This window comes from Scyliorhinus torazame, chromosome 5 (assembly GCF_047496885.1).
Source record: "Scyliorhinus torazame isolate Kashiwa2021f chromosome 5, sScyTor2.1, whole genome shotgun sequence".
Lineage (NCBI taxonomy): Eukaryota > Metazoa > Chordata > Chondrichthyes > Carcharhiniformes > Scyliorhinidae > Scyliorhinus > Scyliorhinus torazame.
Window position 1 is genome coordinate 292,200,928 of NC_092711.1, and position 26,063 is coordinate 292,226,990.

Genomic DNA, 26,063 nt, shown 5'->3' on the forward strand with positions numbered 1-26,063 from the left:
ATGGAGCCCTGCAGAATGTTCTATCCGTTTGATATAGTCTTATTCCTGCCAAGTCCTATGCATATGAGTAATGCAAGAAAGATTTAATACCCATGAATTATTACTGATAAAGATGAGGAATATTGAGACACATTATTTTTAATGGGCTGTATACGATGAATGCTATGGGAATCTATATTCTTTTGCACAAATTATTACTGATTCTTCTTCGCAAATGATAGCATTTTCAAAAATGTAAAGCTGAACTAAATTTGAACAATTGACTGCAGGGAACCTTTTTGTACTGATCACTTAAATGTCAAGTATTTAAATATCAAATTTGATCATTTCTCTTAACTATTTTTACTTTTTTTGCCAGAATTGCTAAGAAGATGCTCCTAGCAGAAATAAATGCAAATCTATCATCTAATGATGATAAATCTTCAGAGGAAGAATCTGAAGAAGAAAGGAAGAAATCGGACCAAAAAAATGAAGTGGAGGGCGAAAATGGTACGGAAAAAGAGGCTATGAATAAACCATAAAAAACCTGGTAAAATGTGTTCAGTGCAGGAAGCCAGCATTTGCCCCATTTTCCAGAGCAAAGTTATTGGCTCTTGTATTGTTATTAAAAATGCCAAAGCCTTTTTAACTCTTAACTAAAAGGAATTGCAGATGTTGAATTTCTTTAAAATCCTGATTTCTAATTTAAAAAAAAAAAAGGGTTTTGCAATTTTGATTTCTTCCGCTACCCTTCCCCTTCTCGGTGTCCTTGGCATATTCAGCAAATAAACTTACGTAATTATTATTCATTACTGTTAAGACTGCTGGAATGTTTTGTGGTTTTAATTAATTTGTATAAATATGTACACTTATGTGTCAGGAAACTGTATGCAACTCTTTCTGTAGTAACTGATGGTGAGCAAACTTAGAATGCGCAACAAGGCGATTGACATTTTAACATAGAAAATAGGAACAGGCAGAGGCCATTCGGCCCTTCAAGCCAGTTCTGCCATTCATTATGATTAGAGTGGGCTTGAAAGGCCAAATGGCCCCCTTCTGCTCCTATTTTTTCTATGTTTCTAAATCCTCACCCAGGGTACATTTGGTGCCCTTCCACCCTCAAAGCCGAGAAGTATTGATTCAGCAGCTTCTGGCCTGTCCAAAAGTAAATAGTGAACCAGGTGGATTTTATGACTATTAACAGTGGTCACCATCACTGGGGATAAATTTTAATCCTAGATTTTTTTTAAAGTTGTTAATTTATAGGTATGCCTTGTGCTGCTCCTGGCATGTTCTTTTGCCCTCTTCTTTGAACCAGGGTCGGTCCCCTGCTGTTTATTATAATGTGGAAATGGTAGAATGAGGGCCAGACCATGAGGGCAATAAATGCCATCCTATCCAGCGATGCCCACAATCTATAAATTAAATTCCACCAGTTGCTGTTGTGGGATTTGAACCAATGTCCCCAGGACAGTAGTCTGGGCCTCTGGCTGACCAGTCCAATGGCATTGCCAATCTGCTACTGCATTCCCATTAATCAGTCAAGATCCTGTCTCTGGAGTGAGCTTTGGAATTCACAACTGCTAAATCAGATGATGTGGCATGAATCCACCAAACCAACGCAAGCTAACTACCATACATTAAAAATTAGAGCATTTTAAACAAATTGTTCATGTTCCAAATGTATTTTATTATTGGATTAATGTGTGAAAGAAATGGTATTTGACTAAAATTGTGTTTTCACCAATTTATTTAAAATTGCAAATAAAGATGGAAGACTAAAATCAGATTAAAGCTGGGATTTTTAGGACTAGGGTACCGTAAGGCATAGACAGGGAGATAATTAGAACTGAAAATGAATTAATAAACCCTTTTGGTCAGTTAAATTATCTTTATGAACCAAATTGATTCATTCAGCTATAAATCACAGGAACCGGTCCCTGTCGGTGTTTATGCTGCACACAAGTTATTCTGTATCCTTCGGGAAATTAAACCTGCCATCTGTACCCAGCCTACAAGACTCCAGCACCTCCATGACATGGTCTTTTAATTGAACTCTCTCCCTCTTTGTTTTCTCCATTCTTTTTATTTTCACTATTTTGTTTTCCTTTCTGGTAAAATATTTATTCTCTCCACATTTCTTTAGTTGAGTAGTGAAACAAAAATTGACCTAACTTTCTGAAATGTAAATTGTCTATTAGACGGAATTGAAAACACACAACGCAAAACCTTTTTTTCCCTGGTCTTTAACCAAAATATGTAACAACTGGAGATAAATAAAATAATAAACTTAAAAGTTGGGTTTAAAACTGAAACTAATATTTTTATACCTACAAAGCTGTTTTCTAGTAAAAGCTTTAATAAAGTGAACTTGTTTAAATAGATGCAGAAGAGGAAGCTGAGGCGGATTCTGATTCCGATTCTGACTTCGAAATGACTAAGAAACCACGCCATAGGCATCGGCTTTTGAGGCATAAGCTTACAATGAGTGATGGTGAATCTGGAGGTGAAAAGAAGGGATCTAAAGTCAAAGATGGAACAAAAGAAAGCACACAGAGCAGAAAAAAAGGTGCATGGGATGTCTTGTTACATTTTGTTCAGACTAAAATGTAGCTAAGTTATGATGTTGCTTTAACTGAGGTCTTGGAAAACAGTCTTTGGTGTAATTTAATTGATATGAATATCAAGTCGATCTCTTTTGCAGTACTGCCTTTGTATTTCCTCAGTAAATGTTAACAAAGTGAAAATCATTTTAATATTATTTTCAGCAAGTAGTAATGAAAATACTACAGAGCAGGAGAGTGACTCTGATTTTCAGGAATCTGAGCTAAGTGAGGAAGAGGAAAGCGATTCTGATGATAAACGGAAGCGCCCAAGAACAAGGTATAGGATCTGTCTTAAAATTACAAAAATGCACCCTTTTATTTTGTATAGCATTTACAAATATCTCTGTCAATGTTCTATCAAGGACAGTGATAACCTGCGGTTTAAAACTTTATTTAAATTTATTATTTCTGTGGATACCTTTGGGGATGAATGCATCTTTTGATATGATACTGACCATACAGGCCCGAAGATCCCACTTTTGACTCCAATCTTTGCTGAATGTGCTGATTTCAGTCAAACCAGTAGAATTATACCACTGTTCTTAAGCCAGGAAAGGGAGGATTTTCACTGTCTTGGAACGCTTGTGGGGATTTATTCTACTTTGTGAAAAAAGGGATATCTGGTTTCCTTCCTAAATGGGCGAGCTCAAACTTTATGATTGTGTTTCTTTTTCTTCATTCCATTATTACAGGGAACTGTTCTCCTGTATCTACCCTATGGACTGACCATTTTAAACACCTTGATCAGATCATATCTCTATCTTCTGTATTCGAGGGAATACTTAAATTTTCATGAAACTTCCAAAGTAATTTAGTCCACAAGCTTTGGCTCTCAATGAATTTTCACTGTATCCCCTCCAAGACAAATAGATCTTTAATGTGGTACTCTAAATGGCACTTGCATGGTACTGGGAAGGATTCTGTTCCATGCTTCCCAATCTCATGTTTCCTTTACCTGCTGCCATGAATCTTGACTAAGTTTGGCGCAGTTTTTCCACTAGAGCAAACAATAGTACGATTGTCATTTAGAAGTGAAATTTGCCATTGTAATTCAAGGTAAGGAGCTGTGAAGGTTCAAGAGAATAAATGTGTAATTTTACATTTGTATGCAGAGCGTCTAAGAAAGAAGCAGAAGAAAGTCAACGTAGCTACCTACAGAAAAAGAAAAGGCGGCGAATTAAAGTTCAGGAAAACTCATCGAGTGAGAAGGTACTTTGCGAATTGTGACACACATGTTCCATTTTGAACTAGTGCACTTTTAGTTTGGGGTTAAAAAAAATTGCATGTGTTTCCCATGATGATCCATTGAATGTGTCGCAAGTTTAATTGTTTTGTAGAATCCCGACAGTACAGCAGGAGGCCATTCGGCCCATTGTGTGCGCTGACCCTACGAAAGAGCACCCTACCTAGGTCCACTTCCCCAGCCGATCCCTGTAACCCTACCTAACCTGCACATCTCTGGACTGTGGGAGGAAAGCGGAGCACCCAGAGGACACCCATTCAGCCACTGGGAGAATGTACAAACTTCACACAGGCAGTCACTCAAGGCCGGAATTGAACCCGGGCCCCTGATGCAAAAAGGCAGTAGTGCTAACCACTGTGCCGCCATGCCATCCTACCAACTTTTGGAGAGGGACCACTGCGCATTTTGAGAAGTTACTGATAGCTTGCTTCATTTGTAGATATGATTATCAATGTCATATGTGGTCACGCAGCAGCCTAGACAACAGTACCATGAGATTATTGTTATGTGGTGAATCTGGTTTGAAGTAATTTAAAGGGACTGCACACAGGAAAAATCTGCAACTAAATTTTAAAGAAAGCATTGACAGCGAACCCTAATTTTTAATCTGGTTGGCTGTTAGAAAAACCTTAACAATCTTGACAACCATTCAAGGGGAATAAGCAGAATAGACATAGAATTTACAGTGCAGAAAGAAGCCATTCGGCCCATCGAGTCTGCAACTGCTCTTGGAAAGTGCACCCCACATAAACCCACACCTCCACCCCATACCTGTAACCCAGTAACCACACCCAACCCTTTTGGGCAATTTAGCATGGCCAATCCACCTAACCTGCACGTCTTTGGACATTTGAGTAGACCTGAATTGAAAAGGCTGAAATATTGTCAAGGATGATGCTAAACATCATTCTCTGGACCAATCCTGACTTGCCCTTAAACCTGCAGGCAGGAAAATACTCTTATTCACAAACCAATCAATGTCGTCCCTTGAGACCTCTTCCTAACTCCTGGAGAATGACCAAACAACTGAACATAAAACAATCATTTCCTAAATTGTACATGACCCCTTCTCTTCTAGAGGTCTGTCCTCCATGGCTTCCAACCCTGTACATCATACTTCTATCTTCCCAAGGTTCACAAGGAGGGCTGCCCTTGTAGACCCTACATTTCAACCTGTTGTTGCCCACAGAACTGCCTACTTCCTACTGCAAATATCTTTTCTCATTCCCTGGTCTAGTGTCCTGACGCCTACATCGACACTACCTTCGCCCTTCACCACTTCAACTGCTTGCAAATGCTAATCGCCTTCTATACTTCCATCCCCCACAAAATAAGCTGCAAACCTCTCTGCGTCACCCTTGAATGGAACCCACCCTGTCTCCATCCTCCACCTGGGTAAGCTTATTCTCAACATGAAATCAAAGAAGCCATAGTTCACTCATTTCCTCCAAATAAAACTCACCTGAATAAAACCACCAGCAAACACACCTTCCCCTTTTCTCTCCGATTTCCAAAGGAAGATTCCCCTCTAAAGTAATCTGGTCCACTCCCCAATCATGTAAAAGGGGTGGTGGAGTTGCGCTACTGGTTAGGGAGAATATCACAGTTGTACTACGGGAGGACACGTCGGAGGGCAGTGAGGCTATATGGGTAGAGATCAGGAATAAGAAGGGTGCAGTCACAATGTTGGGGGTTTACTACAGGCCTCACAACAGCCAGCGGGAGATAGAGGAGCAGATAGGTAGACAGATTTTGGAAAGGAGTAAAAACAACAGGGTTGTTGTGATGGGAGACTTCAACTTCCCCAATATTGACTGGGACTCACTTAGTGCTAGGGGCTTGGACGGGGCAGAGTTTGTAAGGAGCATCCAGAAGGGCTTCTTAAAACAATATGTAGATAGTCCAACTAGGGAGGGGGTTGTACTGGACCTGGTATGGGGGAATGAGCCCAGCCAGGTGGTAGAAGTTTCAGTAGGGGAGCATTTCGGGAACAGTTACCATAATTCAGTAAGTTTTAAAGTGCTGGTGGACAAGGATAACAGTGGCCGTAGGGTGAATGTACTAAATTGGGGGGAAAGCTCATTCTAACAATATTAGGTGGGAACTGAAGAACCTAGATTGGGGGCGGATGTTTGAGGGTAAATCAACATCTGACATGTGGGAGGCTTTGAAATGTCAGTTGAAAGGAATTCAGGACCGCCATGTTCCTGTGCGGAAGAAGGATAAATACAGCAAATTTCGGGAACCTTGGATAACGAGAGATATTGTAGGCCTTGTCAAAAAGAAAAAGAAGGCATTTGTCAGGGCTAGAAGGCTGAGAACAGACGAAGCCTGTGTGGAATATAAGGAAAGTAGGAAGGAACTTAAGCAGGGAGTCAGGAGGACTAGACGGGGTCACGAAAAGTCATTGGCAAATGGGGTTAAGGAAAATCCCAAGGCTTTTTACACTCACAAAAAGCAAGAGGGTAGCCAGGGAAAGGGTTGGCCCACTGAAGGATAGGCAAGGGAATCTATGTGTGGAGCCAGAGGAAATGGGTGAGGTACTAAATGAATACTTTGCATCAGTATTCACCAAAGAGAAGAAATTGGTAGATGTTGAGTCTGGAGAAGGGTGTGTCGATAGCCTGGGTCACATTGAGATCCAAAAAGACGAGGTGTTGGGCATCTTGAAAAATATTACTGTAGATAAGTCCCCAGGACCTGATGGGATCTACCCCAGATTACTTAAGGAGGCTAGAGAGGAAATTGCTGAGGCCTTGACAGAAATCTTTGGATCCTCACTGTCTTCAGGTGATGTCCCTGAGGACTGGAGAATAGCCAATGTTGTTCCTTTGCTTAAGAAGGGTAGCAAGGATAATCCAGGGAACTACAGGCCGGTGAGCCTTACGTCAGTGGTAGGGAAATTACTGGAGAGAATTCTTTGAGACAGGATCTACTCCCATTTGGAAGCAAATGGACGCATTAGCGAGAGGCAGCATGGTTTTGTGAAGGGGAGGTTGTGTCTCACTAACTTGAGAGTTTTTCGAGGCGGTCACAAAGATGATTGATGCAGGTAGGGCAGTGGATGTTGTCTATATGGACTTCAGTAAGGCCTTTGACAAGGTCCCTCATGGCAGACTGGTACAAAAGGTGAAGTCACACGGGATCAGGGGTGAGCTGGCAAGATGGATACAGAACTGGCTAGGTCATAGAAGGCAGAGAGTAGCAATGTTAGGGTGCTTTCCTGATTGGAGGGCTGTGACTAATGGTATTCCGCAGGGATCAGTGCTAGGACCTTTGCTGTTCGTAGTATATATAAATGATTTGGAGGGCAATGTAACTGGTCTGATTAGTAAGTTTGCAGACGACACAAAGGTTGGTGGAATTGCGGATAGCGATGAGGACTGTCAGAGGATACAGCTTGATTTAGATCGTTTGGAGACTTGGGCGGAGAGATGGCAGATGGAGTTTAATCTGGGCAAATGTGAGGTAATGCATTTTGGAAGGTCTCTAATACAGGTAGGGAATATACAGTGAATAGTAGAACCCTCAAGAGTATTGACAGTCAGAGAGACCTAGGTGTACCGGTCCACAGGTCACTGAAAGGGGCAACACAGGTGGAGAAGGTAATCAAGAAGGCATACGGCATGCTTGCCTTCATTGGCTGGGGCATTGAGTATAAGAAATGGCAAGTCATGTTGCAGCTGTATAGAACCTTAGTTAGGCCACACTTGGAGTTTAGTGTTCAATTCTGGTCGCCACACTACCAGAACGATGTGGAGGCTTTAGAGGGTGCAGAAAAGATTGACCAGGATGTTGCCTGGTATGGAGGTCATTAGCTATGAGGAGCGGTTGAATAAACTCTGTTTGTTCTCACTGGAACGACGGAGGTTGAGGGGCGACCTGATAGAGGTCTACAAAATTATGAGGGGCAAAGACAGAGTGGATAGTCAGAGGCTTTTTTCCCAGGGTAGAGGGGTCAATTACTAGGGGGCATAGGTTTAAGGTGCGAGGGGCAAGGTTTAGAGGCGATGTATTAGGCAAGTTTTACACAGTGGGTAGTGGGTGCCTGGAACTCGCTGCCGGAGGAGTTGGTGGAAGCAGGGACGATAGTGACATTTAAGGGGCATCTTGACGAATACATGAATAGGATGGGAATAGAGTGATATGGATCCAGGAAGTGTAGAAGATTTTAGTTTAGACGGGCAGCATGGTCGGCACAGGCTTGGAGGTCGGAAGGAACTGTTCCTGTGCTGTATTTTTCTTTGTTCTTTGTTCACCCAATATGACCTCCCCCTCTCATGTAAGTGCAAGGCTGCCCATCTTCTCATCAAGGGCCCAGGTAAAACAGTAATTTAATAATGTATTTGCTGCTAATGTTGCAGCTCCATCTATATTGGGAAAGCCAGTTGCAAGTCAGGTGATTGCTTTGCAGAACATCTGTTTAGTAGGTTACCGAATGATCTTTCTCATATTCGAGTTATATTTTTATCATTGAAAACGTCTGTAACAATGTAAATACATGAAAGCAGATCACATCATTTTTTTTCGAAAGCAGAGCAATTCTGACGATGAAAGTAAAAGTAATAGTGATGAAAGTGATGATGATTCCAAATCCCCTGGAAAAGGCCGAAAGAAGATTAGGAAGATTTTGAAAGATGGCAATTTACGTACAGAAACTCAAAATGCCTTGAAGGAAGAGGAAGATCGAAGAAAACGCATTGCCGATAGAGAAAAAGAGAGGGAAAAGTTGAGAGAGGTATTGGAATTTTTTTGTTCTATATATACACAAGTCGTCTGGATGTAGTTTAGTGATTTTTGTAGAAGAATTGAAGGAGTCCAACACAGCTTGCCAATTAAAGATGTTTGTGATTCTTGTTTTTTCAATACCTGGGTCATGAATTTTAAAGCATTCAATTATTTTCAATCATTCAAGCACAAGCTCTGATTGCAGGGTACTGATGCACCCTCCCTCTAAGGAACATAAGTTAAACCAAGACTGAGTGGAAGAGACTACCTTTTGCATGTTGGATTAAATATGTAATTGCAAATACTTCATCTAGCTTGATCTAGCATAACAGTTCATGGGTTCTTAAACATTCAGTTAGCACAAGCAGTAATTTTCCTTGGTGGAAATGGGGGAAGAGAAAAAGGGAAAAAAATGAAAGTGAAGCTCAACTGATTCTTGACTGCGACAAGTAAGTTGTAATTTGAGAGTCCAGTGGTAATGTACAATTTTTTGTATTTTAAAGCACTGATCCTATATATGGTGAAGTAACAGACTGGCTTGTGTTCTGGATTTTTCAACTAAATTAAGTGAAGAAACTATATGGAAGTAAGATGGAGTCTCTGTTTTTAGACATGCAGTATGTTATGATTAAGTTATCCAATTATTAGGGACAAAATGGCTTTTAATTATTGGGAAAATTACACTGTGGATCAAGCCTAAATTGAAATAATCTCTTGGTGTGTAATTGTCGGCCACCGTTCATATTTGCAGAGAGGTCAACATTTAACAGGATAGTGTTATTTTAAGTTTGTCTGTGCGAAGGATTTCCTGCAAGATACATTCGGCAATCCCTTGCCCATTAAATTTAAAACAAAATTTAGAACACAGGAAAAATGGGCAAAGGTTGATGAGTACTGTGACTCTCCAAAATAATGCTCTTGTTACCTCATGGGTATGAACTAACAACTTCCAGGATTGTAGTTGGTATGTGGAAGAACTTTCAGTATAGTCCTGGATAACCTGTACTGCGCTTGTTTCTTTTCTATCTTGTATGCTGGAATGTTTCTTCTGGTTATACGCTGGAGAAACTCTGTATAAGTGTAAGATTGTGATTCTAGGGAATATATATTTCCAAAATGCAGGGTACTTTTGAGAAAATAGTCTCCTGACAAATTGAGCACACTCAAATTTAGGAATATAGTGTTGATTAATGATTTTGAGGATCATGCGTAAAAGACTGCAATTGTACAGCAACTGAAGTGTGAGAGCTGGCCACAGGAAATGGCACACTGCATTAACCGTCCATCCATATTTTAATTTCAAGTTGATGGTTTAGCATCTCATTGCCCCATTAATTATATGCAATAGCCAAACAAATTTGGGTCAATTGAAATTGAGCATGCGATTGCAGACAGCAGTAATATCTGTCATGCTTTTAAAATGTGCATTAAAAATATTGGATTCATGATTTTGACTCTAGAAAGTACCATGTGAAATTAGTTTGGTAAGAGATTCTACAGGTATTTGAAAAGGAAAAGAGTAAGTAAAGGGAGTGTTAGTCCTCTAAAGAGAGATTCTGGAGTATTAATAATGGGCGAGGGGGGAGGAAATGGCAGATGAAATGCAACCACATCTGGAATACTGTGAGAGTTTGTTCGCCTTGTGAAAGGGCATAATTGCATTAGAAGCAGTTCAGAAGTTGACTTGACTGATTTGTGGGCTGAAAGGGTTAACTTGTGAGAACAGGTTGGGCCAGTTCTGAACTGAAATTTCACCCAACCCCGCCAGTCGAGCGGCAGAGGCATTGAATATTTTGGGACGGAGTTGGATTCTTGACTATCAAGGGTGTCAAAGGATATAGGAGTAAGGCAGAAAAGTGGAGTTGAAGTCACATTCTGATCAACCATGATTTTATCAAATAGCTAAGCAGAATTGAGGGAACCAAATGGCCTATTCTTAATTCATATGTGAATTTCTCCCCACTTGCTTGACATACAAAATTCATTAGTATGTGTTCTCCAAAATTAAGAATTGTCCAAATCTCATTTAAAATTTACAGGAGGTTCAAGTGCCGGAAGGGGTATCCCCAATACAATGTCCGATAACCACTAAATTGGTCCTTGATGAAAATAAGGAGACTAATGAAACCATCGTCCAGGTCCATAGAAATTTGGTGAGGAAACTGAAACCTCATCAAGTAGATGGTGAGTAAAAGTATTTAAGTTGGCCAGCATACTAAGTAGTCCCTTAATTGATTGTGCATTATATGACGATGCAAGACCTAATGTTATCAGCTGATGTTTCAGGTGACCGTAAAAACTGGAGTGGCTCTTGCTGTCTACAGTATTCGTAGATTTACAAAGTATAGGATCCTTTCAGTTTAAACGGGGTTCAGCCAATATGAAATTCATTACTGTACAAAGCAAATTACTACCTTGTTTTTCATAAAGTGGGTGGGTATGGGGAACATCCTTATCAGTTGTGCAGGAAAAAAATACTCATCAAATGGGAAAGGCGTACATTTTTACTACGAACCAAGATTGCAAGGCAATGTGGATGGTCTGCCACGTCGCCATTAGGGATGCTCTTTGCATATATGAACAGGAAAGACCTCATCAATTTGCACACATTGTGTTGCGCCTTCATGTCCATTGTCTACAGTCCATCTGTAATGTCTCTATTCTGCAGCAGTTCATGTCTGCTCAATTTGGTGCTGAGAATAAATAATTGGCTCTTGGAGCTCAGGCCTCCCCATTACATCTATGGTTTATTACCCCTATTAACAATCTTCACGCAGTGCATGTATAAAGATGGCCATAGTGCCAACTGAATTGTTGTGGAGTACACCATTAGGGTAAGGAACTTGGGAACATTGGACTTGGGAGCAGGTCATTTGACCCTTCAAGTCTGCTGTGGCATTCAATAAGGTCATGGCTGATCTGGTTGTGGTCTCAACTTCACTTTCCTGCCTGCCCTTCATAACCCTTGACTCCTTATCAAAAATCTATCCAGTTCTGTGTTGAATAAAGTCCCGGGGACACAGAAGAGGTGGTCGGGACGGGGGTCCCCCCTCTGGACTGGAGGGTGAGGGAGGCGTGGACACGGGACTGGCCCAGAAAAGGAGATGGCTAGTCGGCTGGGGGGGGGGGGGAGGGGGGGGAGGGGGGGGAGGGGGGGGAGGGGGGAGAAGAGCCCCTCCAATCCGCCTGATAACGTGGAATGTGAGGGGCCTGAATGGGCCGGTGAAGAGGGCTCGAGTGTTTGCGCACTTAAAAGGGTCTGAAGGCAGACGTGGCCATGCTCCAAGAGACACACCTGAAGGTGGCGGACCAGGTCAGGCTAAGAAAGGGATGGGTCGGACAGGTATTCCACTCGGGACTGGACGCGAAGAATAGAGGGGTGGCAAAGCTGGTGTCATTTAAGGCCAAGACTATTGTAGCGGACAATGGAGGGCGATATGTAATGGTGAGTGGTAGGCTGCAAGGGACGTGGGTGGTGTTGGTAAACGTATACGCCCCGAACTGGGATGATGCAGGATTCATGAAGCGCATGTTGGGGCGCATTCCGGACCTGGAGATAGGAGGCCTGATAATGGGAGGGGACTTCAATACAGTGTTGGATCCAGCACTGGACCGCTCCAAATCAAGGACTGGAAAGAGGCCGGCGGCGGCCAAGGTACTTAGGGGGTTTATGGATCAGATGGGGGGAGTGGACCCATGGCGGTTTGCAAGGCCGCAGGCCAGGGAATTTTCTTCTCCCATGTACACAAAGCCTACTCCTGGATAGATTCCTTTGTTCTGGGTAGGGCGCTCATCCCGAGGGGACGGAGTATTCGGCTATAGCCGTTTCGGACCATGCCCCACACTGGGTGGAGCTGGGAGAGGAGAGGGACCAATGCCCGTTGTGGCGGCTGGATGTGGGACTGCTGGCGGACGAGGTGGTGTGTGGGAAGGTGAGGGGGTGTATCGAAAGGTACTTGGAGGCCAACGACAACGGGGATGTGCGGGTGGGGGTGGTATGGGAGGCGTTGAAGGTGGTGATCAGGGGAGAGCTAATTTCCATTAGGGCTCATAGGGAGAAGACAGGGTATGAAAAGGGAGAGGTTAGTGGGGGAGATTTTGAGAGTGGACAGGAGATACGCGGAGGCCCCGGAGGAAAGATTACTTGGGGAAAAACGACGGTTCCAGACGGAGTTTGACCTGTTGACCACAGGGAAGGCGGAGGCACAGTGGAGGAAAGCGCAGGGGGCGACCTACGAGTATGGGGAAAAGGCTAGTCGGATGCTGGCACACCAGCTCCGTAAGAGGATGGCAGAGAGGGAAATAGGGGGAGTCAAAGATGGAAGGGGAGCCATGGTTCGGAGAAGAAGAAAAAAATAAATAAATAAATTCCCGGCTTTGGTCTCCTTATTAGAAAACGTATATAAATGATCCAACGTCGACGACTTTCTGAGGAAGAGAATTCCATAGACAAGTGACCTTGAGAGAGAGTTTCTCCTCATATCTGTTTTAAAGGGGATCTCTTTTTAAACAGTGTTCCCCAGTTCTGGTGTCTCCCATGTGGGAAGCATCTTCCTGCTCTCCACACTATCAAGTCTCCACTGAATCTAATATGTTTCAATAAAGCCACCTCTCACTCTTTTTAAAACTCAAATGGATTAGGCCCAACGTGTTATATTTTTCTTCATAAGATAAGCTCTTCATCCCAGGAATGAGTCGTGTTAACCTTCTCTGAACTGCTAATGCATTTATATACGTTTTCTAATAAGGAGACCAAAGCTGGGAATCGAACCTGAGACCCTGGAGCTGTGAAGCAACATTGCTACCCACTGTGCTACCGTGTTGGTTTGCTTAATTGTCATATTTAGTGGCAGATTTAGGAAATTATTTGATTTACTGTTAACTGTTAAGCTATTTGTTTGTTAGGGGCAGCACGGTAGAGTGGTTAATACTGCTGCCTCACAGCGCTGAGGTCGGGTTCGATCCCAGCCCTGGGTCACTGTCCATGTGTAGTTTACACATTCTCCCCATGTCTGCATCGGTCTCGCCCTCGCAATCCAAGAAGCTGTGCAGTGTAGATGGATTGGCCACGCTAAATTGTCCCTTAATTGGGAAAAAAATGAATTGGGTACTCATAGAATTTACAGTGCAGAAGGAGGCCATTCGGCCCATCGAGTCTGCACCGGCTCTTGGAAAGAGCACCCTACCCAACGTCAACACCTCCACCCTATCCCAGTAACCCCACCCAAGACTAAGGGCAATTTTGTGCACTAAGGGCAATTTATCATGGCCAATCCACCTCCCTGCACATCTTTGGACCGTGGGAGGAAACCGGAGCACCCGGAGGAAACCCACGCGCACACTGGGAGGATGTGCAGACTCCGCACAGACAGTGACCCAAGCCGGAATCGAACCTGGGACCCTGGAGCTGTGAAGCAATTGTGCTATCCACAGTGCTGCCCTGCTGCCCAAACTCTAAAAAAAAAATTTTTTAAGCCATTTCTTTGTTGATAATGTGGTTGATTCTGTGTTAAAGTTTGTTTTAACATAAAAGATACTATTGGTCAGTTATCACTGCTGTGATGCAATCACCTTTCCTCTCTGTTTTACAAATTGCAAATAGTTGGGTTGTCATCTGGGATCCCAACACAGGACTTCCCTACTTTTATATTCCATCCATCTTACAATAAAAGCCAACAATACATTTGCCTCCCTAATTACTTGCTTTACCTGTATAATGATTTTTTTATGATTCATGTAAACGGACACCCAGATCTCTCCTGCACCATTCTGCAGCCTCTCTATTTAAATACTAATCTGCTTTTCTATTCTTCCTGACTGGGTGGCAAGTTCATATTTCCCTATTATACTGCGTCAGCTAAAATTTTGCACAATCAATTAATCTATTTATATCACTTTGCAAACTCCTTATTTCCTCTTCATAAATTAATGCCCTACCTATCTTCATGTCATCAGTAAATTTAATAACCGTATATTTCGTCCAAATCATTTACAAACTGTAAATAGTTGAGGCCCCCGCACTGATCCCTGTGGATGCTTGCCAACCTGAAAATGACCCCAATTAACCTTGACTCTGTTTTCTGTTGAACACACAAAGACTTGTTTGCTTATATCCATTGGGCAGGATGCTACTCTACAAGCTGTGTAAGGGATGGGTAACAAGCCCACATGAAGACAAGGAAGCAAAAAGGTTGAGGTTATGATTTGGCAATGAGATTGGTGTGAAGCTAATTCCAGCAAGCAACACCTGCCTGGAATTTTTACATAAACTTTTGATATTCCTACACCGTGGAAGCACCAATGCATTCTCTGTACTGATTCTGTCAGATTGTCCCAAGTTTCTCTTCACTTGGTCTTTTTCGTCTCCTCAAGCAGTGTTACAAGGCCGTTTAATGTGGGAAATTATGTTTCATTTATTTCATAATGGAGTCCAGTGATGTAGCCCCTAGGATAATTATGATCGAATATTTGAGTGCAGGGCCCTGGACCCATTTGATGCTGCAAAAGTTGGATGCATGTGTGTTGACTGTAGAAATGTTGAGCCTGCTTGGTCTCGAGGCACTTGCTCAGACGGTTGAGAATGGTGACCAGTGGTAGACAAAACTACCTATATTGATTGGACTGTCTAGTAGCCCCAATGTTGGAGCTAGGTGCGAATGCTGGAGGTTTGTCATACTGCATGAGAGCATTCCAAATTGTGTTGAATGTAGTAAAGCCTACTGTTATCTTAGTCTTTCTGATCTGATCGTGGTTGATTTGTGCAACTGGGTGCCTGAGTCATCTTGGCATTTTTGTGTTAATGTTTGAGAGACGCTACTTTTCCCAAGAATGATTCTTCACTGTTTTAGAACAGATGACTGAATATGCCATTGGCTCTCTGGTATTTAACAATAGTGTCTAATGTTCTTATTCAGCTGCCTGTGATGAATGCTAAAGATTAAGCAAATATCATCCATCAATTCATGGCACACACCGTTCCACTCCCACGCTCTAGGAAGGAGGCATGAGCTATCTCGTTGATCTTATTTATTTCTCCTTCACCTGAACACCTCCACTCAGTCCTTGTTTGATGGTGCTTGAATAATTGGATTGATATTGAAGAGGGGAGAATGGTGTGGTGCAACTGTTTCCTGGGACTCTCTGCAGAACAAATTAAAGTAAAATGGCAGCCTGTTACAGTACATTAGAACGGCATTGTTCTAAGGGGGCCATGTATGTTACGCAAAGTCTGTATTTTGTGAATAGAACCTATGGAAGAGATGTCAGTGTATGTTGACTGTTCTTGGCTGATGGTAGTATACTTGAAACTTGATGTCTCCTGTGATTTTTGTTTGTGAGGATGAACCAGAAGAATCCTTGTGCTGTGAGTTTAGAGCGAGATACTGTGCTCTTGTTTGTCGTGGCTCTGCACAACACAACATATTGGGGAGACCATAAGATACAGGAGCAGAATTAGGCTACTTGGCTCAACGAGCCTCCTCCATTCAATCATGGCTGATATTTTTCTCTTTTTTTTTTAAGAAAATGTTTTATTGAGGCATTTATAATTTTAACACTTTTTTCAACAATATCATCCAACGAAAATAACCATCGTACCTCCCAAACACAAACCCCAGCCAACATGGTTTATAGCGACACACTGCCATTGGTTTTCCTACCCTTATTTGTCACTTCCATGCCCCTCCCCCCCCCGCCCCCACCATTCTAATTTTTCTCAAAGTCACTGAACGGCTGCCAGCTCCGGATGTACCCTTGTAACAAACCCCTCGGGGCGAATTTAATTTTCTCAAGCCTGAGAAACCCCGCCATGTCGCTAACCCAAACCCCTGACTTCGGGGGCTCCGAGTCCCTCCATCCCAGTAAACTCCTTCTCCAGGTCACCAGGGAAGCAAAGGCCAAAACATCGGCCTTTCTCACCCCCTGTGCTCCCGGGATCGGCACCTCTGGACTTGGAATTACCCTCCCTTGCAGGACCTCTGACATGACGCCTGTGAATCTTTTCCAAAGGCCCCTCAGCCTCTGACACGCCCAGAACATGTGTACATGATTCGCAGGACTTCCCCCACATCGCCCACACCTGTCCTCCATCTCCTCGAAGAACCTGCTCATCCAGGCAACAGCCATCTGAGCCCAGTGGACCACCCTGAGTTGGATCAGGCTGTGCCTGGCACACGGCATGGACGCGTTAACTCTCCACAGGGCCTCCTGGGAGGGAAGCTGTGGGAAGCTCGAGACTTGCCTCTGCAAAATCCCTCACTTGCAGGTACTGGAACCCACCTGGCAACTCAAACTCCTCCTCCAGCTTCTCCAAACTTGAAAAAGGCTCATCAAGAAAGAGATCCCCAAATCTCTCAAACCCTGCCCACTGCCATCTCCAAAAAAAAAACCCCGTACAGTTTCTCCCCCCCCCCCCCCCCCCCCCCCCCCCCCCCCCCCCCCCCCCCCCCAGGAGCGAACCAATGGTTATCACATATCTGTGCTCACACCGAAGCCCCCTCCAAACCCCTGTGCTGCCGCTACTGTCCCCACACCCTACTACTGGGCTTGTGGAGTACCACAGAGTCACCACTCTGACTGAAGAAATTCGTCCATCCCTGTTTTAAAGGATCGTCCCTTTAGTCTGCGATTGTGTCCTCTGGTTCTAGTTTGTCCTACAAGTGGAAATATCCTCTCCACGTCCACTCTATCCAGACCTCTCAGTATCCTGTAAGTTTCAATAAGATCCCCTCTCATCCTTCCAAACTCCCAACGAGTGCAGACCCAGAGTCCTCAACCGTTCCTCGTACGACAAACTCTTCATGCCGGGGATCATTCTTGTTAACCTCCTCTGGACCCTTTCCAAGGCCAGCACATCCATCCTTCGATACAGGCCCCAAAACTGTTCACAATACTCCAAATGGGGTCTGACCAGAGCCTTGTATAGCCTTAGACATACATCCCGGGTCTTGTATTCTAGCCCTCTCGACATGAATGCTAACGTTGCATTTGCCTTCCTAACTGCCGACTAAACCTGCACATTAACCAGAGAATCGTGAGCAAGGACTCCCAAGTCCCTTTGTGCTTCTGATTTCCTAAGCATTTCTACATTTAGAAAATAGTCTATGTCTCCATTTCTGCTTCCAAAGTGCATAACCTCACACTTTTTCACATTCATTGTATTCCATCTGCCACTTCTTTGCCCACTCTCCTAACCTGTCCAGATCCTTCTGCAGCCCGCCTGCTTCCTCAATACTACCTGTCTCTCGTCAGATCTTTGTATCATCTGCAAACTTAACAACAGTGCCTTCAGTTCCTTCTTCCAGTTCATTAATGCATATTGTGGGGCAGCACGGTGGCGCAGTGGGTTAGCCCTGCTGCCTCATGCCGCCGAGGTCCCAGGTTCGATCCCGGCTCCGGGTCACTGTCTGCGTGGATTTTGCACAGACTCCCCGTGTTTGCGTGGGTTTCGCCCCCACAACCCAAAGATGTGCAGGCTAGGTAGATTGGCCATGCTAAATTGCCCCTTAATTGGAAAAAAAAAAATGAATTGGGTACTCTAAATTTAAAAGAAAAAAAATTGATGTATATTGTGAAAGGTTGTGGTCCCAGCACCAACCCCTGTGGCACATCACTAGTCACCGGCTGCCATCCTGAAGAAGACCCCTTTAACCCCACTCTCTGACTTCTGCCAGTCAGCCAATCCTCTGTCCATGCCAGGATCTTACTCTTAACACCATGGGCTCTTAACTTATTTAACAGTCTCCTATGCGGCACCTTGTTGAGGGCCTTCTGGAAATCTAACTGAATCATGTCCACTGGTTCTCCTTTGTCAAACTTTGTTGTTACCGCCTCAAAGAACTCTTGACAGATTTGTCAGAAATGACCTCCCCTTGACGAAGCCGTGCTGACTCAGTCCTATTTTATCACGCACTTCCAAGTACTCCCCGATTTCATCTTTAATAATGGACTCTAAAATCATACCAATGACCGAAGCAACCCTGTTACCTTTGAGCGTTATGCTTCTTTCAGGATTTTGTAATGGGAATTGATGTGGGAGAAAGAACAAAGAACAATACAGCACAGGGACAGGCCCTTCGGCCCTCCAGGCCTGTGCTGGTCATGATACCATCCTTGGCCAAAACCCTCAGCCCTGCCTAGTGCCGTATCTCTCTATACCCATCCTATCCATGTATTTGTCGAGATGTCATTTGAATGCCGTTAATGTATCTGCTCCACAACCTCCACTGGCAACACGTTCCAGGCACTCACACCCTCTGTGTTTATATTTTTAAAAAAATTTAAAAACCTGCCTCGCACATCTCCTCTAAACTTTGCCCCACAGACCTCAAACATATGCCTCCTGGTGACTGACACCTCCACCCAGGGAAAGAGTGCCAGCTCATCCATGCCCCTTTGTAGACATCTATCAGGTCACATGTCTGTTGCCAATAATGTTGGTGTTTTTCGGGCCCACCTTGCAGCGTCTCCAATACTGTAGGTATTTCTATTTATCTTCGTGAACCACAAGCCTTCCCTTATATCGATCAAATGACCACACAACCAGTTAGTTAGTTCAAAAGATGGTTTATTTACATACACAAGATTCATCTCAACATGCAAACACAATACTACGAGTTAAACTACACCTATCAGCTACAATAACCTATACTTAACTTCAGGGCGACTGGCACTGTGCAAATGGATAAGGCCTTTATCTGGATTTCACTTGGCTGGTTCGAAGAAAGTAGCTCTGTCTCTGCTGGGCTCATCCGTCAGGTAGCGATCGTTGGTCTTGAATTTAGCTGGCTGTTCCTGCTGCAATTGGGCTGGCACAGGCCGGATCCAAAAGAGACAGAACACATGGCTGTGCTCTCTTTTATCCCTCTGGGATTTCGTGCTCTTTGGGGTGGTCCTTAACCTTGGACCCAATAGTTCGACAGGGCTCTGGTCACTGTCTTCGATTTCGGCCAATAAAGGGGCGGGTGCCTTGGTGGCTGGGTGGGTCCTTAGCGGTCATTGACCTTGGCAGTTGGGCTTTCTGAGTAAGGGGAGTGGCGCCGATCAGTCTGTGGCTGTACCGGTTGCATGTTTGGAGTTCTATTGTCTTGGGAAAATGGGCCATTAAAATGCAGACGAGCGGGGCTTTCGATCAGGTCTGGTTACCTGTGTTTCAGATACACAAAGGTTCTGTATCTGAGTCCTGGGTTGGCCATAATTCCCATGGTCCTTTGCAGGTGGCCATCTTAGATGGCTACACCTCAACCTCCGTTTGTGTGCAATATTCCAATTGCGGCCGTACCAAGGTTCTATACAACTGTAGCCTGACTTGCCAGTTTTGTACTCTATGCCCTGTCCAATGAAGGCAAGCATTGTATGCTTTCTTGACTACCTTGTCCACTTGTGTTGCCACTTTGAATGATCCGTGGATCTGCGCGCCCAGATCTCTCTGACTTTCTATATTCCTAAGAGTTCTGCCATTTACGGTAATTTCCCCCTCTATGTTTGACCTACCAATATGCATTACCTCACATTTGTCTGGAGTAAACTCCATTTGCCATTTCTCTGCCTAGGTCTCCAACCTGTCTATGTCCTGCTGTGTCCTCTGACAATCTTCAACACTATTTGCCACTCCACCAACCTTGGTGTCATTCATGAACTTACTAATCAGACCAGCTACATTTTCCTCCAAATGGTTTATATATACTACAAATAACAGGCCAAAGCACAGATCCCTATCGAACACCACTAGTCACAACCTTCCATTCAGAAAAACACCCATTTACTGCTACCCTTTGCCTTCTGAGACCAAACCAGTTCTGTATCCATCTTGCCACCTCATCTCTGATCCCGTGTGACTTCACCTTTTGTACCAATCTGCCATGAGGCACCTTGTCCAAGGCTTTACTGAAGCCCACGTAAACAACACCCACCGCCCTCCCCATATCAATCATCTTTGTCACCTCCTTGAAAAACTCGGATCAAGTTAGTGAGGCACGACCTCCCCTTCACAAAACCATGCTGTTTATTGCTTATAAGTCCATTTGTTTCCAAATTGGTATAAATCCTGTCCCTGAGAATTGTCTCCAATAATTTACCGGCTACCGACGTGAGGCTCACCGGCCTATAGTTTCCTGGATTATCCCTGCTACCTTTCTTAAACAGCGGTACCACATTAGCTATTCTCCAGTCCTCTGGGATCTCACCTGTAGCCACTAAGGATACAAAGATATCAGTTACGGCCCAAGCAATTTCCTCCCTTGTTTCACTCCGCATTCTGGGGTAAATCCCATCGGCCCAGGAGACTAATCTACAAAGACCCAATACCACTTCATTTTTGATGTCAACATGATCCAGACAGTCCACACACCCTCCCCAAGAATCATCATCCACAAAGTCCTTTTCTTTCATGAACACTGATGCAAAGTACTCATTTAGTACCTTGCCCATTTCCTCCGGCTCAACACATAGATAACCCCCACTATCCTTAAGTGGTCCAATCCTTTCCCTGGCCACCCTCTTGCTTTTTACATATAAGTAAAAAGCTTTGGGATTCACCTTAATCCGACTGGCCAAGGACTTTTTAATGACCCCTCCTAGCCCTCCTAATTTCCCACTTGAGTGCCTTCCTACTTTCTTTTGCTCAAGAGGGTTTCGACTTAGTTCCTTCTTAAATAGCCCTGAGATAACTCGCACCCCTGGTGTTACAATGCCACTAATACATGTGCGCAAGAATGCTATAAAAAGTGAGAACATTTATCCTGGTTCTGCATCCAAGACCATCAAACATGTGTAGCAGCTTCCATCAGTAAAGAGGCAGCATAGTGTAAAAGCTGATCTTTCAGTCTCGAACTGTGTTTTCATAACATGATGGAATTTTTTTAATGGTCAAAAAAAACTAATTAAAAACAAATGTATCAAACTGTATGGCATTCCAAAAAAGCTGGAAGTACTAATAACTAAACTGCATCCATTTTTCTTTATTCTTTCATGGGGTGTGGGTATCGCTGGCAAGGCCAGCATTTGTTCCCCATTTCCAATTATTTCTGAACTGAATGGCTTGCTGGCCCATTACAGAAGAGCTAACTGGATTGCTGTGAGTGTGGAGTCACATGTAAGTCAGACTCGGTAAGGATGGCAAATCCTTAACCAGACAATCACTAATCGTTTTATGGTCACCATTACTGAAACTAGCTTTCAATTCCGGATTTCTTTTTATTTAATTCTAATCTCACTAGCTGCCATGATGGGATTTAAACCCATGTTCCCAGTAGCCTGGCCAGTGGTATAACTGTGCACTGTCTCCACCTATTATCTAGTGTTGGAACTCGAGATTGACCAAAAATTGCTGATCTAATTGCTTTAGTATTTAACAAAATGTACTTTTTCCAAAATCAAAATATATAACGTTACCCTTTTCTTTTGAAGTTGTATAGATTTTTTTCTGAATAAAAAATAATTGTTTATTTGTGCAGGTGTGCAATTCATGTGGGATTGTTGTTGTGAGTCAGTGAGAAAAGCCGCAAAGGAGAACGGTTCTGGGTGCATTTTGGCACATTGTATGGGACTTGGAAAAACACTGCAGGTGAGCGTCTGGTCTGCAAAGGGCTTAGAAGTTGGTGATGTACCAATATATTCGCTTGCAACTTTAAAAAAATACTTACTTTCAATTTCTGCAGGAAGTGCAAAATTTATAAGAATGACTTAGTAATACAGCTACTGTTGCATTTGGGTGGATCCAAGATTATAGTGAAGGTTTTCCAATATGCCTTTTACAATTAAGCTTTTCTGTCATAACATTCCTAAAGGTGATGTTCTATTGTAGCTGAGCAAAGCGAGACTTCCCTTAAGCCTGCTTATTGCATAGTTTTTTTTTCATGCTGGAAATGTGCACAAAACCAGGCTGTGTATTCAGCCAGACTGATATTGAGATCAGTGTGCACTGTATCAGTGGATAGATGTTTATAACCATAGGTACAAAACCGTGGTTTTTGCATACAGTCTTAAGTGCAAAATGGTGAATGTAGATTTCAGGTGAAGTCAAAATTCCTTATATTTTATGCCAAAGACCAGAGGGTTGTTTTCTTTGCTCATGCACACTAGAAAGATATTCAGCCAAAGAGGAACAGTGAAGTGGCAGCAAGAAAGATCACTTAATAGAGCAGCCAAGATGAGATTGAAACATCACATTTAATTAAAAAGTATAGGCAAGAAATTATTCATTTGTGGCAAATCAGCAAATTTATTCAGAACAACCCTCAGTTCTCTATTGAAAAGGTGGTTTTCTCTCTGCCTCCTGACAGAAGTGCTGTACTGAAGCAACAGATGAAGGGGGAGAGAACAGCACTAGTTATGTGGAACCAATCATCTGTTGCGAATAAGGTTAGCTTTTTGCTGTGGAAAGTGGGGGTTGTGTTGGGGGAAGGAAAATGTAAAATGCACATAAGAGAAATAACTTGATATAAAGTTAAAGTTGAACAGTTCAATCAGTTGCAGTTTACAGCACCCTTTTCTCAACCAAATATCCAGAAACTTTGCATTACATTTAGTCATGTGCTGTCACCCAGGCTTTTCAGCAACTTGGGTAAGCATATATGAAGCAATTAATTGTGATCACTTTTTGCATTGAAAGTGTGAAAAACATGTGAAAGTGTGAAATGTATGTCTTTGTGGAATCTGGGTTGGTGAGGCAGAAATCTGTCCGTTTCAACCAAAACTGAAAAAATTGCGACATGTACAATATAGCATTGAGTAAATGGCAAATTATTTTGAATTCTGCAAAAGAATGCACTTAATTGAATTGTTCATTGATTTAATTTGTACTCGAGTGGGGTTCTAGAAATGCTACCATTTTTAACATTTAATTTTATTTTGGTAATTGTGATTCCTCTATTTTCTGTGGCACTGGAATAAGGTATTTAGTAATGAGTCTTATTCAAATTCTTAATTTAAAAATTGAATGTTAAGTGCAGATTTGTACTTTAGTATGTATTCCCCAGAAGACTCCAATTTCATAATTGACAATATATTATTTAAATGGGCTTTACTGGAAATTTAATGTACCAATCCCATGGCTATCTCAACATTTTTACATTCTTTTAGCTCATTCATTTTGCTGCATTCTATTTTACCCGGAAGTCAATACCAACCACTTCATAACTAACTTCTGTGCACATAATGTAAAAATAATTTAAAATCATTATCAGTTTGTATAGTGAATGTGAGCCTGTGATGATCTGCTTTACCTTGTGTATTTAGATTGGGTGCTGGAAAAATAATTTATAAGGAACAATTTTTCTTGCTTTGGTTGCAGGTGGTGACCTTCTTGCACACCATGCTGTTGTCTGAGAAGCTAGACTTCAGTACTGCTTTGGTCGTTTGTCCACTGAACACCGTTCTTAATTGGATCAATGAATTTAACAAATGGCAGGAAGGACTTGATGATGATGAATGTTTAGAGGTATTGTATACCTTGTTGCAATTACTTTTTTTTAAAGCGTGAGTTTTTTTGTAGACGATATCAATACATTGGATTAAAATGTATAGGGAGTCCTACTAGAATCTGGTTTAACTTTATTCTCTTCTGGTTCCTGTGATTGAGCAACCATGTCGCAACAAACACGTCCAACATTTTCTCCCCTGATTTGTCACCAAACATGCGTACAGCTGCAGATCATTCTGTCCCTCGATCCTGTTGGAAGGGTTGGAGGGCTGGTAGAATGGAAATAGAGCAACTATGTTTAAGAACCAAAGGCACAGAGAAGAGCCATTTTTTAAAACAAAAAACAGATTAACAAATTTGAGAACTGAGTGGAGGCTTAATGGTTACCAACTGCTGAAGTCGTTGAGGGAGAGGTGAAGTCGTCCAGTGTTTGGGGGCAAAACAGAGGTTGCAGGATCTTAAGACAGGAGGTTTAAGACAGGGATACAGTGATTTACTGATTGGATAAAAAAAATAAAAATCAACATGATGCAAAGCGGGAGAGAATTCTGAGCCGATGTGGGCCTGGTTTAGCACACTGGGCTAAATCGCTGGCTTTTAAAGCAGACCAAGGCAGGCCAGCAGCATGATTCAATTCCCGTACCAGCCTCCCCGAACAGGTGCCGGAATCTGGCGACTCGGGGCTTTTCACAGCAACTTCATTTGAAGCCTACTTGTGACAATAAGCAAATTTCATTTCATTCAAAAGTGTTTACTTCTAATTAATACACATTTAAAATGTGTGTTTCAAAATGTTACAATCATAAGGAGCCTGTAAAGTTAATTACTGAGGTGGATCAATTGGATTGTATTGGGAAATTGATTCTCAACCAAATATTTTGGCTGTTGTCTTCTCCCTGTCGAGCCTCCTTTCCTCCAATTAATTGTCCACCACTTTATTTACTGTGCCTACCCAACTGGGCTTGGCCGCAGCTCCATTATCCTCCTGGTCTGCTCTAGGTACTAAAGCTCTTTTCTAGCACTCTCCATCTCAATCTGCATGCACAACTTGATCATTTATGAAACAAATTTCCTCAGCTCTTTTAAAAAAATTTTTTTTAATTACAAACATATGTAAAAAGTTACAACACAGAAACAAACTGGGAAGCAGGCTTCCCAGGAATCAACTATGCAGTTTCTACAAATTGTTCCCTTTTTCACCCCTGCTACCCCACCTCAGCCCTAGTCAATGCTAAAGATGGAGAGCAACTGATATCCACTTTCATCGGGTTGCAATATTTTTCTTGTTAGAAATCAAGTTCACCCTGTTGTTTGCATTGGCGATCAAACCCTTGGCCACATCACTGAGGGAGTCTAATAAATGGAGGGGGGTGGTCCGCGGGGGAGAAGAGCATCGGATGTCGCTATACGCGGACGACCTGCTGCTGTACATGGTGGACCCAATGGAGGGGATGGTGGAGGTCTTTGAGGGAGTTTGGGGAGTTCTCGGGCTATAAGCTCAATGTAGGGAAGAGCGAGCTTTTTGTACTACAGGCAGGGGACCAAGAAACAGGGATAGGGGACCTACCGCTGAGGAGGGCGGAGGGGAGTTTTCGGTATCTAGGGATCCAGATAGCCAGGAGCTGGGGGGCCCTACACAAATTGAATCTGACGAGGTTGGTGGACCAAATAGAGGTGGACTTCAAAAGATGGGACATGTTGCCGCTCTCGTTGGTGGGTAGAGTGCAGTCGGTCAACTTGGTGGTCCTTCCGAGGTTTTTGTTTGTGTTCCAGTGCTTCCCCATCGTGATTGCCAAGGGCTTTTTCAAGAGAGTAGGTAGGAGTATTATGGGGTTTGTGTGGGCGAACAAGACCCCGAGGGTAAGGAGAGGGTTCCTGGAACGCAGTAGGGACCGAGGAGGGCTGGTGCTGCCAAACCTAGGGAGCTACTACTGGGCAGCAAACGTGGCGATGATCGTAAGTGGGTTATGGAGGGAGAGGGGGCGGCATGGAAGAGGATGGAGATGGCGTCCTGCAAAGGAACGAGCTTGGGACGCTGGTGACGGCACCGCTGCCGCTCTCGCCATCAAAGCACACCACGAGCCCGGTG

At 43.2% G+C, this 26,063-nt stretch overlaps 1 protein-coding gene across 7 annotated transcripts in view; it reads left to right on the forward strand.

The window, feature by feature from the left end:
* Positions 1–26,063, forward strand: part of atrx (ATRX chromatin remodeler) — a 285,402-nt gene that overhangs the window by 99,862 nt on the left and 159,477 nt on the right. For 6 of the 7 annotated variants that reach the window (XM_072505740.1, XM_072505742.1, XM_072505738.1 and 3 more), the window contains 8 exons: positions 359–489; positions 2,363–2,548; positions 2,748–2,862; positions 3,698–3,794; positions 8,363–8,566; positions 10,596–10,740; positions 22,008–22,117; positions 23,846–23,992. In XM_072505740.1, the coding sequence (XP_072361841.1) occupies positions 359–489; positions 2,363–2,548; positions 2,748–2,862; positions 3,698–3,794; positions 8,363–8,566; positions 10,596–10,740; positions 22,008–22,117; positions 23,846–23,992 (1,135 nt within the window). The remainder of the gene's footprint in view (positions 1–358; positions 490–2,362; positions 2,549–2,747; positions 2,863–3,697; positions 3,795–8,362; positions 8,567–10,595; positions 10,741–22,007; positions 22,118–23,845; positions 23,993–26,063) is intronic. The other variant, XM_072505739.1, reaches the window with a different exon arrangement.